We start from the raw sequence: 17086 nt of genomic DNA on the forward strand, positions 1-17086 counted from the left end.
AATTTTGATTCTTTACCCCTTGAACTAAAGCAACTTCTTCTCAGGATGGTGGAGGTTTTCACCTCAGAGAAAACTGCTAAGCAACAATCCTTCATATTACCAACCAGAAATGTAGACAGCACCTTTGCTTTATAAAGCATAAATATAGGGGTTGGTACTTGTACGTTGTAGATTCAGTGTCTTGTTGGTCATTCACAACGTTCTAACTCGGCTTAGTTTGCTGGGGCGGCTGCTTCACTCTCTACCACTTAGAAAAGAGGTTACCTTTTTGCTTGAATGTGAGGAATAAGCATACCCCGAGGACCGCCATCATGAGGGTCTTTTATTTAAAGCCACCCATGACTTTTCACAGAGACGTAGGGCTCATTAGGGCAGGTGCATAGATGCTTTCATGGAGTAGGCCAGAATGTGGCTTCGGTATTGGCAGAACACAGCACAGTTGCACCACCCCATTGCTTTCAGCAAATAGCAGTGGTGGCTGCTCTTTTGTCCTTAACGGTCACTGGCACCCTGCCCTGCATTCTTCATTGTTAGCAGCTATCTTATCTTCACCATTAAAGGTTCCTGTTTTGTTTTCCAAAATTTGATTTATGTTTCACTTTTAGTAGTCAGGCATGTACATTACACAAAACTTAGAAGTCAGCAGTAATTTATGGTATCCTTTGCTCGTGGTGAGTGAATTAAGTTAGAGCAGCTTGGAAAGAATCTCTTCTGAGATATTTATATGGTAATCAGAGTGAAACACTGCGTATGTGAATGTGTGTGTGTGTGTGTGTGTGTGTGATGTATGTGTTCACTGTGTGTGAAGTTTGTATGCAGTATGTGTGTGTTTATGTGATGTGTGTGTCTAGCTTCTCTTCCTTTTTCTAAATAAAGAGCTTTAATTCAATGGTCCTTCTTAAATCAACAAACAAATTTCTTCTTGAGAATTGACAGTTACTCCAAAATCTTGCAGGTGCCAGTGACTTCTTTTTAAGAAACGGAAGTTTTAATTGATTTCATTCTCAAAGATGTTTACTTACTAGTAGGAAAGATTCATGCTATTTAGTCGTCCTCAGGTCCGAATATTTTAGCATTATCATCTTAGCGGTACACACCAGCAAAAGCTGAGGAGTTATCTTTAGGATATAGCTCGTTCCTCTCTGTCTTTAAGTAGTACTCTTGTATTTTGAGTACCGTATTCACATTTCTGCCCTACCTCTTCTTTCTCCAGCTCTTCTGGCACCCCTCCTCAAATTCATAGCCTCATACTCTTTAATTATTATTGTTACACACACAGTACACACACATATTGATGTAAGTGTAAATTTATAAGCACAACCTACTGAATTCATTAAGTGTTGCTCATACGTCTATGTGTTTATGACTGACTCCTTGGGATTCGATCATCTTACAAGCCTTATCCCCAGAGAAGATTGATCTGCCTTCTCTCAGCAGTCATGGCTTGCCTGTTGCTCTTAATTTTGGGGGCAGAGCCTTATGAGATTTTCCCCTTCTACATTGTCATGTCAACTGATAGGTGTCATTCTGCAGGTCCTGTTTAGGCAACCATACTGTTGAGATTTCATGGGTGCTACTACCCTATCATGTAAAAGACTCTCTAAGTGTCATTATACAAAATGTGGCAGCAAACATCCTAGTCACCTGGCTTTCACAGTCTTTCTGCCCCCTCCTCTTCAATGATTGCTGAACTGTATACTAAGCTGTAGGCATTGGGTTTTTGAGCACCCAATGCTCTCTGCTAAGATGTAGGTATAGGGATCATGATGTAGGTATAAGGAGTAAGCTAAATTGTTCTCTGCTGAACTGTTGGCATAGGGATTATGTTACAGATGAAGTAGTTGAGGTTGAGCAGTCAATGGTGAGTTGTTCTCTGCATACTGACCAGATATTTCTGTAATCACCTCCATTTGCTTCAGAAAGGAGTTTTTTTTTTAATGAGGGGTGGGAGCCTCATTTATCTTTGGGTGTAAGGATAATCATTTAGAACACTGTTGTACTTTAGGGGAAGTGACAGTAGTCAGTTCACTTCTGGGTCCTCCACCTCCCTAGCCACAAGCCATTGACTAGGTTTAACAATGTAAAGTGTGAATTCCCTTCTGTTGAGCAGGCCTGAAGTTCAATGTGATAGCTGCTGATTATCCCCAGTATAGAAGTACCAGGATCACACCTGTGGCTGTATCGTGCTGTTATGGTCATTGTGATTCATAAGAAAGAGGCTTCTAGGTTGGTCGAGCTTGATTCCTCCAAGTCTCTATCCAAAGTGTGTCTGTCTTCAGCTATAGCATCTTAACTTCAATTTTGAAGACGTAACCTCAACAGCCTATAATGTTTTGGGAATCCTTGAACTCCCCTAATGATCAACTTGGAAGGAGGTCTCCCGTGCCTGGTAGTGATGTTTTGAGTACATAGTATGGCTTTAGGGGAACATTGTCACCCCAAGTGGCATGGCTTCCTTTAAACTTTATGTGTGCATATACACACATAATTGTAATAAACATAAAATAATAATTCCCTATGACTTTTCCAAAAATCTTTATGGTTATTGATCCCTATATATGCTTTGAAATTTTTGTATATGTATTCAAATGTATGTTGATCATATAAGTCCCCAACTATCCCCCCCCCCCACCATCCCTGGGACCTATTAACCTATTTTCTTCCTGTCTCCATGTCCTTTTTAAAAATAATTTTAAAAATAGTAGTAGTAGTAGTAGTAGTAGTAGTAGTAGTAGTCTCCCAAGTCCAGTTAGTGCTGACCATATGCATGGGCAATATTTTTGCCAATAATAATAATAATAATAATAATAATAATAATAATAATAATAATAATGATAATGATAGTCTCCTGAGTTCAATTAGTAGAGCCATGTCCCCGGAGAAAACTGGTTTCCCTGTCCCTCGGTGACCATACTTTCCAGTAACTCTTCATCTAGGGGTGGAGGGCCTATGAGCCCCTGCCCAACCATGCTGGAATTCTGGTTGGCCTGAGCTTTGCACGGTTCTTGTATAAGCAACTGCCTGTGCTGTGAGTCGGTGTGCCTGTCAGTGACGTCATGTCCAGAAGGCAGCATTTCACAGCCCTCCTTCCCATCCTCCAACTCTTAAATTCTTCCTAGTCTCTCTTCCAGTATGTTCAGTGAGCAGAGATGCTGATGTAGTGAGTCCATCCGTGGCTGGGCTTTCTCAGTCCCTGATTCTCGGTGCTCTGACTAGTTGTGAGTCAGTTACGTGCTAACCAAACAACTGCAGAAAGAATCTTCTCTGACCAAGGTTCAGAGTGGCACAAATCTGCCTTCCACACATACTCTCTGTTATACATCCTTTTTCGATTGTTTTTTAATATATGCGTACACTAGAGTGCTATCTCAATCTCTTTTACATTTTATTATTAAATGTGTATTTTGACATTTTCACACACACACACACACACAAACACATACACACGCACACACATTCTCATTCCTATCACCCGCCCCCATCAGACCCCTGAAAGTCTCTGTGCCATATTCATGAGTTACTGTTTTGTTTGAAGACCTAGTGAGTTTAACCAGGGCCCTCTGTCTGACCATGATTTTGGAACTCTCTTTTGGAGCCTGGTGGGTTCGTGTGTATTAACTAAACCGAGGAAGTAATTTTCCAGTTCTCAGAATCTAATATTGGTCATTGGTTTGATGGTGGGGACTTAGGCCCCTTGAGTCCCACCACCATCAGTGCCTGGCTTCTGACAGGCTCATTCTTATTTAAGTACATTGCAGGCAAGTGTAGTTGTATTGAGTTCCTGATCAAAATGTGTATATCATGTCCAGAACAGCATTCTGTAGCTCTGCCTCCTGTCTTCCAGCTCCTATATTCTTTCTGCCTCTCTTCCCAGGGTCCCCTGAACCTTGGTAGAGGGTGTGCGGATGCCTTTTATAGCTGAACACTTACTTATTCCTGTGACTGAGTTCAATTTATATAATTTAAGAATGATCATGTTTTGCTCCCATTTCCTACTTAACTGTGTGATACATTCCATAGCTGCTCTCTTCCTGTAGGTACTTTTCCTACCTGTAGCTCTGTATTCCAACCTCTTCCTTGTTTACTTGTTTATTTTTACCTCTCCTTCCCACCACCAAGTTTCTAGTTGGTTTTATTTATCCTTCTCTAATCTAGTGGTAATGTGATATTTAGTGGCCTGTCAGCTGTAGTTTCTCTGTTTGAGAAAGCCTGGTCCCAGTCAGCTTTAGGAGCTTACTGAATTTGCAAGGGCAGGGTGGGGGATCTTGGCTGTCCCGGGCCCACCTTTGTCTGGTAGCCAGTAGGGTTTCAGTAGAACCTTACAAGCCCTAACCCTGTTTTCCAGCAGGCCACATGACTTGGAAATGATTCTGCTTCACCCCCATCTTAAAACTACATTGTGCATTCTGCTGTTGCTCTTGAATGTTTGTACTGTAAAAATTATCTTGAGAAGTTTGGATTTCTTGAACTGAGATAGAGGGGTGTGGTAGGAAATTATGGCTAGTAAAAGAATGTTGAGTCATTGAAAGACTGATGCTGGTCATGTTCTCCTGTCTTGGGGACACAGACATGTGTGACAGGATAGCTGTAGTTGTTCTAGGGTTTCCTTGCCTGATTTTATAAGGAAGTTTTCTTTCCCACCAATCCAGAGTTGTTCTTTTCCCTCGTGTCTTGCCCCCTAGTCTTGCACCTTCTTTAGCTAAGCTGGTCAGAAGGGAGCAACTCAGAATGCCAAGGAGGAATACACAGAAGAGGACCTGGTTGGTCTGACACTGACTGTCTGGGATAGCTCTAAGCTTGGCAGGATCATCATGTATTCTTTGGTTTTTTGTTAGGTTTCTAGAACTTTGAAGACTGGAAAGGAGAGAAAGGAAGAGAAGGCCCCTAGACTAGGAACAAGAACAGTGTGTTATGGGAGATAGTCTCCAGGGAAAGTTCCTCATTGCCATGTTCTGTCCCTCCTGACTGAGGAGTAGGCAGAGATGGGACCCTGTTAGGAGAGAGTAGTTGACAAAATCTTTCACCATGATGTGTAACGGGTAACTGACAAGAGAGAGAGTGTGCACACAACCGACTCTGTGTTTATAAGTTGCTGTAAGCATCTTATTTGCTTCCTTTTCTCCTGTTAATGTATATAATCAAGAGTCCTCTAGTTTTCGTACAGACCACCAAAGCTAGGACTCCTTCTCTGGAGCATCTAGCACCTTCTAGTTTTAGCCCTGAACTTGTTATCTTAAAATTAAGTATTGCATTGCTTCATTTATTTTATTTATTGAATTTATATTTTTATTTATACCAGCTTCCAACCAGAGGACTATACAACCTCCTAGGGTAAGTTCAAATTTGTTAAATGAATTAAGAATGATTGCTTGATGAATTAAAATGAGAGGTTGATAATTGGAATATTGAACTGTTTTGTTTTCCGCTTAATGTGACATCCAATGAAGACAATGCTGAAGTTCAGGGCCTGTGCATGAGTGAGTGGGGCTGATTCTATTGTAAAACTTCTCTTGGGGCCTTTATACACCTATGAGTTAGGAGAAATGACCCTGTAAGATTGTGCTCAGTTTATATATCCAGAATTGGAAAGTCTCTGAGAAGGAGTGTGGTCATCGCTTCCATCAGAAGGAAGCTGATTGCAATATGTCTCCCCAACTGTTGGTGTTGCTTGACGTGACAGTTTCAAGCATGATCTTCAGGAAGAGAAGTTTGTGCTAAGCTGACTTCATTTAAAGATATAAAGTGTATGCTGTCGGAAAAGAAATCTGTTCCAAATAACGACTCCCCGTTTTATCAGCACTCTTCTTCCCCTAAGTGCGCTAGAGGCCTCATTGTGTTTTCCTGCTTCCATAAGCTCTTTGGGGGTGGGGGGTGTTTCTAAGAAAAGGAGCAAATTCTGGAGAAGATTACGAGGGGGAGAAGAAGCACAAACTACCGTTTTGAGTCAGCATAGTGACAGGCCTGAGAGTTCTCACAAGTTGTACTCAGCTTCCTGTAAATAACGGCTGACAGATAAATCTGGCCTCCTCACAGGACACACCCAAAGGGCAGGCCAGGGCAGAATGTGTTCATTTACCTCAGCGTTTTCCTCTGAGTAGTGTCGTAGCTGTGTTCCTCACAAGCAGCCCGCGGCTTTCCTGGTGCCTCGTGGAGATAACCTGATCAATGGACCATTAAATCCTAACAATTTCTTGCTGCTACTAAGTTCAATTTGCATGATGTGAAGATGATTCTGCTTCGCTGCCATCTCTTATTTAACTGTATTTTCTATCTCTTGCTGCAATTTGCATGTTTGTACATTAATACTTTCATGAGATTTCTTGAACTGAGAGTGATGGGTGGAGTGGGAAATTTTGCACAGAAAAAAATACTAAGAGAATCATGTGGTTGTTATTAAACTATTAAGTAGCCTTGGGAAGCCTTGTTTCATTAGCTTTTCTTGTCTTATTTTGCTTTTAGACCCTAGGAGTCTCTGTTTATAATACAGGTTTAATGATAGTGTAAGTTTTAACATAAAAACTATAAAATAACATGTATTTTATATAAATATTTTAAATATTTTCCAGAAAGCTGTAGAGGAACCCCTTAACGGTATGTGATTATTATAAACTTAGTAGTCTTGGTCCATTAGCAGATCATAATTTGAACTGATCGTTAAAGGCATTAGAATACCCATGCATGCCTTGGGAAGAATCTGGTTTGGGAGTATTGTTTGTTTGCTTAATTTTTGGTCCGTATGCTCTCTTGCCTTAATCTCTTGATTCTTCCTTGATTATTCATCAGAAATTGATAGTGTTGCTTTTGTAATGTTCTCACTGTCCTGTGCTATAGTAGTTGCTTACTTTTGCAAAGTGACATTGGGCAAGGAGACCATTGACCTTGGTCAAGGTGAAGTGTTTCACCCTCAGTATAGAGAAAAATCATGGTGGCTTCCAATTTCTAATTTGTCAATTTTAGAAACATACAGGTTGCCACCTGGCGTAATACCAAAAATGTCTCACTTGCTTCCTATGTAAATCTAGACCTGGATTCCCCAGTAAGTTTGTTTGCTTTTTGTGGATGCTGTGGATGTGAGCCCGAGAAATGCATCCCAAAGAATGATAGCCTCAAATGAGTCTAGCTGTCTAGCCGAGGGATAGTTGTGTTGTTGCATATTTGTTTATCTTGAGATTATTTCTATGAAGTCATACTAACTTTTTACTAATTGCCTGCTTGTTACTAATCCTTAGCATTTAAAGAATCAAAAGGAATGATGAATGATGGTAAGTCTGAAATTCTCTCGTCGTTGTATGCTGATTGATTCCTGGACATTAAAAAGAAAGCAGAGAGCTCCTTGAAATGACAGCTTCTTTAGAAAATAAAAGGGGCACTGTCCGCCATGAATGCCCACGTTTCTTGATGTTTAAAACAGATCTAGTTTTAGATTCTTTTCTTCTGCCTGCCATGGTGTCATTTTTCTGTAGGTGGATAAGAATAAAACCCTGTGGGGTATCAGACATTGGAACCTCGTGGTTCCTCGCAGAGCAGTTGCCACCTTTGATAAGCGTGTTTCAGGTCATGCGTCCCTTTGTTGAACTTTTAACATTTTTTTTATGACGTGTGCAGATACTCTGGTGGGGTTGCTCCTATATTCATGGAGATGATTTCGTTGCATGTGACACTGGGGGTGATATATCTGCTTTCCTAAGCAAGAACTTAACCCCAATCTTGTAGGAAAGGACCAAAGAGAGAGAGAGAGACTTCCTTACTCCCCCAAGCCTTTCCCTTTTCTCTGAACATCAGCTCAATAGCAGCATGTTTCCTGAATATGACCAACACATGTGCTTGTTATAATTCTAACCTAAGAAGTCTGACTCTTGCCCCTAATGTATCCTTCATATACTGTGATTCTCTAGCTCCATGAGTATTTGGGAACTACATTTATATTTATCCTGTTTTCAAAAATGTCTTCACGCCATTGGTCCTTGAAACCACTCCATACTCCAGACGTTGCTGTTGTAAAGCCTGTGACCTTCCAGTTCACCTCTATAACAAAGAGGTGCCAGTAACACAGGAGGCCATCTTCCCCAGAGCACAATTAACTTCTGCATAAGATTAAAAAAACACTTCCATCGTGTTGGGTGAGCTAAATTTAAAACGGTGCTCAGGCGTGTGTTTAACGGGAAGTCCAGAATGGTCCCATAGTTACAGGCTTTTGTCGTAGCTTTTAAATGTGTGTTTTGCTACACAAGCCACTGCTACCTAAATATGGTGGTTTTAGTGGGAGTAAGTGTAAAGAATGCCAGGCCTGGTTTTTATCATGTTTACCCTCTGTGTCCTGTTTTCAAATATTCTCATCTGGCTTTTACCTACCATGGTGTAATTTTTCTGTAAGTAGACTAAAAAGTAAAGAAATAAACCTTTCCCCATTTACAGAGAACCAGTGTAAAAATCCTCCAGGGCCTCTTGGTTAGTTTTCTTTAAAATGTGACTTTTTTTTAAGTCACTGTATCAGCAGATAGCTTAAAGAACTAATGTTTTGATTTTTGTTTGTTTGTATAGCACGTGAGATCTGTGACGATCTTGGAAATGCCCTGAATTTTGGCCACATTGAGCTGATCACAATTTCCTTTTCAAATATCTGTTGATAGGCCCAGTCTTCTAACATCCTCTCTGGGTGCCTTGTCACACTGGATGAGGTTCAAGGTGCCATCCCTTTACCTACGCCAGATCACAAGTCTGTTTCACTTCTGTTAACTGAATGGTGTAAATCGAAAGTGAATGTGATAGAATACTATTCTTGGATCAATAACTTCTGCTTTGAAAAACCACCATCCCTCGCTCGCCTTTTGTGGAGCCAACCCAGCAAGCCGAGATGATCAGTCTGTGTTCACTGTATTTTCATTTGTCATTGGCATTTTGCTTAGCAAACTGAAAAGAGTAGTGATTTGCCTGATTTCTCCCTGTGACCTTTACAGATCCGTTCTCATTATTTTTGATATAATATATCTGAAACAGTTCCACGTTTAGAAACAGATCATGTCTTAATGCGTAGGAAGTAGGCATGAGTGGTGACAAAATATCGATGTTTCTATTTTCCAGAATAAGTGAGGGGCAGTGATGGACTGTGCCTGGAGAGTCAGATGCGAAGGAACACAGTGTGTCTAAGCACCACGGCCCTGCTGACTCTGAGAAGAAAACGTAAACAGCAGTAACTGACTTTCATCTATGGAAGACGCGTTGGCCCATAGATGATAATCAAAGCAGCTGTAATTTACTTAATAAAAGAATCATGATTGTGTTGTGTAACCAATTGAAATCCATTTTTCTATTGTTTCTACTCAACTTGGGGCAAAAGAATCAGGGGCAACTTCCAAGAATGATGTTTGCTAGATCCTCGAGTCTCTGGACACTGGGTTTAAATCAATTCTGTATGAGACTTGCCTAGCATTAACCTGATGGTTATCCAGAGATACCCGTGACCAACAGTGGTATCCAGCAAGCCTTAGTAAACTCAGGTTCCCAGCAGCTTTGTCATTCGTGCTGCTAGCTGTATCATGTGACTGCCACTTCCAGATCATAGGGACAGAGACTAAAGGAGAAAAGTGAATTTGGCGGGGCGAATCCTGTATGCCCGCTATGTGTGCTATGATATCGATAGCACTAGTGTCTTCATTCTTGGGGCTTGCCTCCATCCACAATCCCCCCCCCCCCGCTTCGATATAATGTGCACCCAGATTTTGGATTCTTTTTTTTTTTTCTTTATAAATGTGGATTTCTTTGCCCCCTGTCCTGTCCTGCTACTTGCGTTTGCGGTACAAGATGCAGTACCTTTTCTCCTCTTCGGACATGGTCCTGTGGCACGGTAGTGTCAGTCGCAGAAGGGAGCCAGACTTACTCTCAAAGCACTGTGCTCACTCACGCTCTTCAGCAAAAAATAGCTCTGGTTGTAACATATGTATTCAAGACCTCTGGTTTGAAGGCAAAAAAGCTACAGTGTTTCTTCCCGTGTTTTCTGATCCGGAGGCATGACCAAGCAAGACTGAGATCTGAACTATGCGTCTCCTGCATGGCAACATGTGTCTCCATCAGGCCCTAGCAAGGCCAGGGGGAGGAGGTTTTACGCCTGTTGTCTCTTTGTTGCATGATGAACACTCATCACCTTCCTCCTGTATCCCGCCTCTGCCTCCTCCTCTTCCCCTAAGTTTGAAAAGTAAAACAAAACCACCACGTTCCCTACCTGGTTAGAAGAAACCAACGTCCTGACAGTTGTGATCGCATGGAGTACTTTTAGATTATTAGCACTTGTTTTTTATCCCGTTTGTGGGCGTGTTTGTATGTGCACATGTATAAGATAGGCACATGCGTCTTCTGTACCAACAAAAGGGAGGCATCCTACAGAAGAGCAAATGCTAACTTTGTGCTTTTAGTAAATACATTTAAAAACAAAGGTCCTTATTCGGTGGAATTATATTTGATGCAAATGTTTGATCACTTTAAAACTAGGTAATGTGCCAAGCTTTTTTGACTGCTCACCAATGCCCTCTTTAAAAAAAAACAAAAAGCAAAAAAAAAAAAAACACCAGTAATTTTCCCTGTTTGTGTAAGAAGGCATTCGTATTTTGTGTTTGCATTACTAATGGTCATTTCTCCTTAGTCCACTGAACATTTCCGTGTGCCTCTTGTATGCCAAACTTACTGTCATCTTTCATGTGGGGACCAATTGGTTTGTCCATGGCAAACCTAAACCTATGACCTGCTGAGGCCTCTCAGAAAACTGACCATGCTGCCAAGATAGTGCTTCTAAAGAAAAGTAGGCTTCCTCCCTGATCCCGTAGCTGTTCAAAATAGTCTTTGTACAGAGAGGGAGCTAGATGCCTTTATACAAAACTGATGGCTCCTGATGTTTTTCTGTTTCCTTTTGAAAATATTTATACCTTGCTCATTTTGTTGGTTACTTTGAAATCAGTTTTGATGAAGAGAGTAAAAAGCAGACAGACTTGGAACCGATCCAAATTTTCCTATTCTCTATTAAGAGAGTCAGGTGTGAAAATCTTTATAGTCAATTTTTTTTTTTAATGAACTAAAGTTGTACCTTTTAATATGTAGTCAGTGCCCCTCCGCTCGGGGTTCAGTCTTAACCAGCTGCCATGCTCTCTTTGCTGCCTGCCGTTTGAGGCGTTGCGTACCCTAGACAATGCCACTAGGTGGTGATGGCCAGGGAAACACAAGACGAACTCACTGGTGTTCTTAGTTATCAGCTTCTCTGTATGAGGGACCGCAGCGGCAAAGAGTCCTCCTGCCTGGGCATCATTGGGCCAGTTCACCCTCTTGAAATCAAACCTGGCTCTCATCGTAGCAGATTTAAATTGCTAACGGCGTCGTGGGCAGCATGCGTCTGTTTTGCCCCCCCAGAGTGCTCTCTTCTTCCTGATCCCAATTTCCGCCGTCATATCCTCTATTCGGCTTTTGTTTATTGTCTGCTCGCCATTTATACAACAGTACGGAGGGATGCCATTTGTCATTTTCCGCAACACTTTCCCAGCCTTTATGGCTGAGTCCCATTTTTCTTCTCTCTCAAACGGATGTGCTCCAGCTCATCCATCACTGACTGTACTTTGCAGTCCGTCCCCGTCTGTCTGGGGCCCCTTTCATCTCTCCCTTACCCTTTCTGGTGCTTCATGTGTCTCCGCCTAGCTCTGTTGGGTTTTCTGTCTTCTCACTGGACTTCTTTAAAGAAATTCCTCCCACAGCAAACGCGTGGCTTCCCTTTCTCCTTTTCTTCCCGCAGTGTTCTGCGTACATTAGTAGACACTCAGTACAGAATTTTGATGGCAAGAGTTGCCTGCACTTAGATTTCTCTTCTTAATAGGGTGAGCTAGAGAGTTTTTCTCCTTCTTTTCTTTCTTTCTTTCTTTTTTTTTTTTTGTCAGAATTCACATGCTTTGAAAATTATAAGAGGTGGTGATTCACCTGAAAATTCCAGGTCTGGTCTGTTTAAACCATTGAGAGTATCAGACTAAAAGTCATGGGGCTGTATCATACATAAGAGGCTTTCTTTCAAGCTGTTGTGGTCCATATAGTGGCCAAATTGTATCCGAGTTAATAAAGCTCAAAAAGTGAAGCATTCACTCTGTTGTCATCTCATTCATGAGAATTCAGCTGTGTATCATTGTCTAGGTTTATCTTGCCTTACAATGGGTATTCAAAGATGGCCGCCAGAGGCTGTGTAAATACAGGCGCCTGCCTTTGCCTGGTGTTGGGAACTAGAGAAAAGAAAGTGTCTGGCAACGCTTTGTCTTTTCACTGTATTTAACAGAGGGTTTATGTAGAGAGCATTTTTAAAATCTCTCAATCGCCATGCCCACCAGGGGTCTTGTTAAGTCATTTTCTGTGGCTGAAACGATGCGCTAACTTTGTAGAGATGAGCAGTGCCCAGGCAGTCGTCCTGCCTTTGGCTTTGATTGCCCTGAATTCTGACTGTTGAATGCTGAGTTTCCCATGAATCTGGAAAAGAACGGGCGTTTTTAGGAAGCATCTCTGTAAGATGGTGTGCGTGTGGTGTCCGTGGAGTCTTCAGAGAGTTGTCGTCGTGATGGATGATGGAGGAAAACAGGCCTGATTTTTATTAAACAGAGCATTATTTACAGAAAGCCATTGTTGAGAATTAGTTCCCACATCATATAAATATCCATTAACCATTCTAAATTGTAAGAGGACTCCAGTGTTGCTATGCGCAAGGCACTCTCCTGGGGCCTTTCTGCATAGCAATTAAAGGTGTGCTATTTGTCAGTAGCCATTTTTTTGCAGTAATTTAAAGACCAAAGTTCTTTTACAGCTGTGTTACCCTTAAAGGTTTTTTTTTATATGTATTAAATCAATTTATCACTGTTTGAAGCTTTGAATACCTGCAATCTTTACCAAGATACTTTTTTATTTAAAAAAATAACTGTGTAAATATTACCCTGTAATATTATATATACTTAATAAAACATTTTAAGCTATTTTGTTGGGCTATTTATGTTGCTGCGACGGCAGACTGCAAGCACATTTCTGAGACATTTTCTGTTTAATACATTTTTCTAGTTTTCAAAATTCTATGTCATAGAAAGGATGATTTTTTTTTAAAAAGAACTTAACTGTTTAAGTATAATCAATATAGGAATCTTCTGAGTTTTAATCAGAAGTTTGAGACATATGCAGTGTGTGTTATTGGTTACTTTCCCACAATGGGGTGTAAACATCAGGAGAAACGGGTCCTGGGTTCTAGTACTGGCAGGACTGCTTCCAAGCGAAAGACCCCGGCAAAGCACTTAGCCTGTACCTCTGAAGCAAGATGAGGCTAGCCCCTGCCCAAACTGAAATGTATGGTTTTCCATTTTAACTTTTCCTCAGTTGAGTTATTTTATTGCAATTAAAAAAAAAACTCAAACTTTAGTAGGAGGTGCAGATCTTTTGGCCAGTGTAACCTGAAAATTCAGCTATTACAGCTGGAGTCTGGACCTCTGAGACAGTCAAGGAGCTGGGATTCTGCCATCTTTCAGCTTTTCCCTTTGTGAACTCCATCTGCCCCATTCCATGTAACACTAAAGGACCCAACAGCTAGGAGAACAGGATGGACGTATCAGTTGCGGGTCTCGTCCCCATGATGAAATACTTTGACAAACTCAACTGAAGGAAGAGAGGGTTGTCCTTGACTCACAGTTCAAGGTTGACAGTCCATCGGGTGAGGAAGTCATGGCATCCAGGTCTTGAGGAAGCTGGCGGCTTACCTCCGTAGTCGGGAAGCAGAGTTGCGGGTGAAAGCTATTGCTCCATTTCCTTTTCTCCCCATTCTTCTCAGTAGTTAGGATGGGTCTTCCTGTCACAGCCTAATCTAAATAATCCCTCTCAGAACAGACATGCCCGAGTCTTACCTCCTGGGTGCAGTTAGATCCTGTCACACTGGTGTTATTAACCTGCCACAGTGTACGTCTCTGAGTCACGGAGGCCAAGCATTTCTTGTTCTGATTTGGCCAGACTCACGTCCACATCCAGCCTGAAACAGAGGTCGTAGGCTGTGTCCACAGTGCATTAGCCCAGTTGGGAGTTGGAGAACAGAGGGTAAATTCTCTTGAAGCAGAACTGGGTCGTTACCAGACAATTAAAGTGATTAGATTCGAGGCACAGGTCCCCAGTCAGTGCCACATCCCTTCAGGTCCTTCTTACAAGTCTACATTACATGTGTGATTGTCGGCCATTTAAATGGAAAATAATATTTGGCAGCAAAGTACCGTCTTGTTCCCTACATCATAGGCAATTTAATTTTTATGTACTTAGGAGGACGTTTTCATTCTCAGCAGGAGTAACTAATGGAATTCAGAAAGCATTTAATGGCCTACCTCCTGCACTGAAAGCTGCCCCACGAAGTACAGAACTGTACTCAACCTGATTAGAACTCCCACTGAGGTGTAGGCTTCAAGTGGAACTGGGTTTCACTTTTGTGTGGCACCTTCCCACCCAAGGCCTTGAGTTTGACAACTTTACAAAACAATGGGCTGGGGTAATAGCTGAGGTTGCCCACTTGGTGGTGTTTGCTTTCAAACACCACACACATACACACACACACACACACACACACACACCACTTTGTTCTTTGAAACAGATTCCCCATCAAACTTGCTGTTTAGACCAGGCTTAGCTCAAACCTGCTTCAGTCTCTCATGTGCTAAAATTGAGGACCCACACCCAGCTGATTACTATAGAATGCTTTCAAGTTGTCTCAAGTACCTGAGAAATTCCTCCAGGTTGAAGGGACAACCTAGACACTAGCAAGCTTTCTTAGTAAAGGGTAGGAGAACTCAGTCTTGCTAAGAGCAGCTTGTCAGTCCCCTAACTTGACCTCCAACACCTCTCTGTAGGAATAGCTTCCAGATCACCTTAGGTGAGAGTCCTACATGGACTAACCTTGAACCCTACTTCCTAGACAACCCTTTCTAGGAAGGCTTCTCATGCTCTCCCAGGAGTTCCACCCCCAGCTCACTTAGGAGATTTTAGAAGGTGATGTTCATAATCCTCCCATTTGCAAGTTTGCAGAGGCGTATATTTGATACCTAAAGAAACCTTTACTCACCCCAGTGTTATTGTGCTCCTCTCACGGTTGCATGGGCTGGATAGATATATAATCTTTCGTTTGAGAATCATGGATTCAGTAGTACCAATGTCCTTCATCTGCCGGTTGATGGAAGTGGTTCTAGTAGCAACTATTGCTAACGTCACAGAACAGATTATCCTGGGTCAGGCTGCAGATGCCAATCCAGTGTACTTCTCCCCTACATGTGCAAAGTCCTAGGTTCGAATTAAAAGCCTCCTAGTTGAAAATACTTGAAGCATCCAAAGATAATACTTTTGCAAAGCTTCACGTTTCTGCTCAAAGAAAGCTGTCCAACAAACTATAGAAGTCTTATGCTTTAAGTCAACTGACAGTGGGACATTGAATTGCCTAAAAAAATATGTGCATTAAAATTATACAGTTTTTCCACATATATGTTTTTTAAAGCCGGACTTAGTAAAATTAAATGTTCTTGTATTTGTCTGCCTTGAAAAAATGTTAAATATGTATTTACATTCTTCAAGAGAAACATCTGACTAAAGGATTTGACTGGAATAATAAACCACATTCCATCCTTGGGCTTCTGGATACAATATTTTGTTGTTGTTGTTGTTGTGTGGATAGACTGGTATCTTAGGGTTACTATTGCTGTGATAAAAACACAATGACCAAAGCACCTTGGGGAGGAAAGGGTTTATTCAACTTAGCTTCCATAGCACAGTTCATCATCAAAGGACAGGAGCCTGGAAACAGGAGCTGACGTAGAAGCCAAGGAGGGGTGCTGCTTACTGCCTTGCTCCCTATGGCTTGCTTAACTTGCTTTATATAGAATCCAGGAACTCCAGCCTAGGGATGACCCCACCCACAATGGGCTCGACCCTCCCCTATCAATCACAAATTAAGAAAATGTCTTCAGCCAGATCTTATAGAAACATTTTCTCAATTGAGGCTCCCTTTTTTTCCAGTGACCCCGGCTTGTGTCAAGTTGACATAAAACTAGCCAGCACTACTAGACTTAGTAGCAAGCCTCGAAAGAGCAACTAGTTTCCTCATAAGCACTCAGTCCTACTAAGAAGGACTTAGAGGAGAATCTTCTTCGACTGGTGAGTCTCCAGGGAGGACACTCATCTGCCTGTGTATGTCTTAATGAGGCCCATGTTGCCACTCCTGGTTTCCTCATATGACTCTGTCTTGTTCCTCAAAGGACTGGAAAGTGACTTCCCGTGATCATAGCCTCACTGGAGATGGATAGGTGGGTACAGAGAGAACAGAATGGTGCCAGGCTGACACCCCTGTGCACAGTCTTCTCCAGCTACGCTCCATACAACTGAGATCCAGAGGTTGAGAAATTCATTTGTAATGAACAGTTTGTTTTTCGTGTTTCCCCTAAGAGACAAAACCAGCACAGTTTCACTAGGTATAGAAAAGAAATTTGTTTTGTAATGAAATGAGGACAGGCTTCCTGAATTCACACTTTCTAGGACCATAGATGCTGTCTAGATCAATCCACCTTGTTCCTCAGGGGCATTTTAATTCTTCCAGCTGGAAATTAAAAAGAAGGGATGGTCTCTCTTGGCAAAATGGGAGAGAGCAGCATGTGTTTTTCAAAAGACTTGGTAAGAGAACAGATTTCTTAAAAAGCTATTGCCTGGACTAACTGACTGATAATTTCAAAGGACCTTTTTAAAATGAAATCTTTGTAGGCAATAGTAAGGAAACGTAGAACTCCCTGTGGTGATGTTTAGAGTTCTGTCAGGGATTTAAATCTAATTATTAGCCTGGAAGTAAAGAAGAGAAAGACCTGGCCAAGTGTCAAATAGAAAACAGTAATAGCCATGGTGGTGCACAGAAGCCCAGTTATTAGTGCCATAAAGGATGGTTCATCGCATACGTTACTGCCCTTGGAGGAAGGCCACGGCAGCTTCAGTGTCTCCGATAATAGTTGCTTTATGTGTGGAAGACGGATGCTTCCTATGTTCCCATCTCCTGAGCATCTCATGGGAGTCCTTGCTGTGT

General features: G+C 41.7%; 1 protein-coding gene across 8 annotated transcripts in view; it reads left to right on the forward strand.

Moving 5' to 3' along the window:
* The window catches only part of LOC125413179 (leukocyte surface antigen CD47), a 54175-nt gene extending 44887 nt beyond the window's left edge, over positions 1-9288 (forward strand). For 3 of the 8 annotated variants that reach the window (XR_015736073.1, XM_085685547.2, XM_085685550.2), the window contains 4 exons: positions 5300-5331; positions 6567-6591; positions 7230-7262; positions 9082-9288. Coding sequence is in view for 5 of the 8 variants with exons in the window: in XM_085685547.2 (XP_085541673.1) it covers positions 5300-5331; positions 6567-6591; positions 7230-7262; positions 9082-9086 (95 nt within the window). In the remaining 3 variants the exon portion in view is untranslated. The remainder of the gene's footprint in view (positions 1-5299; positions 5332-6566; positions 6592-7229; positions 7263-9081) is intronic. The other 5 variants (XR_015736074.1, XM_085685548.2, XM_087900699.1 and 2 more) reach the window with 3 other exon arrangements.
* Positions 9289-17086: the final 7798 nt, after the last annotated feature.

This window comes from Myodes glareolus, chromosome 2 (assembly GCF_982192425.1).
Source record: "Myodes glareolus chromosome 2, mMyoGla1.1, whole genome shotgun sequence".
Taxonomy (NCBI): Eukaryota; Metazoa; Chordata; class Mammalia; order Rodentia; family Cricetidae; genus Myodes; species Myodes glareolus.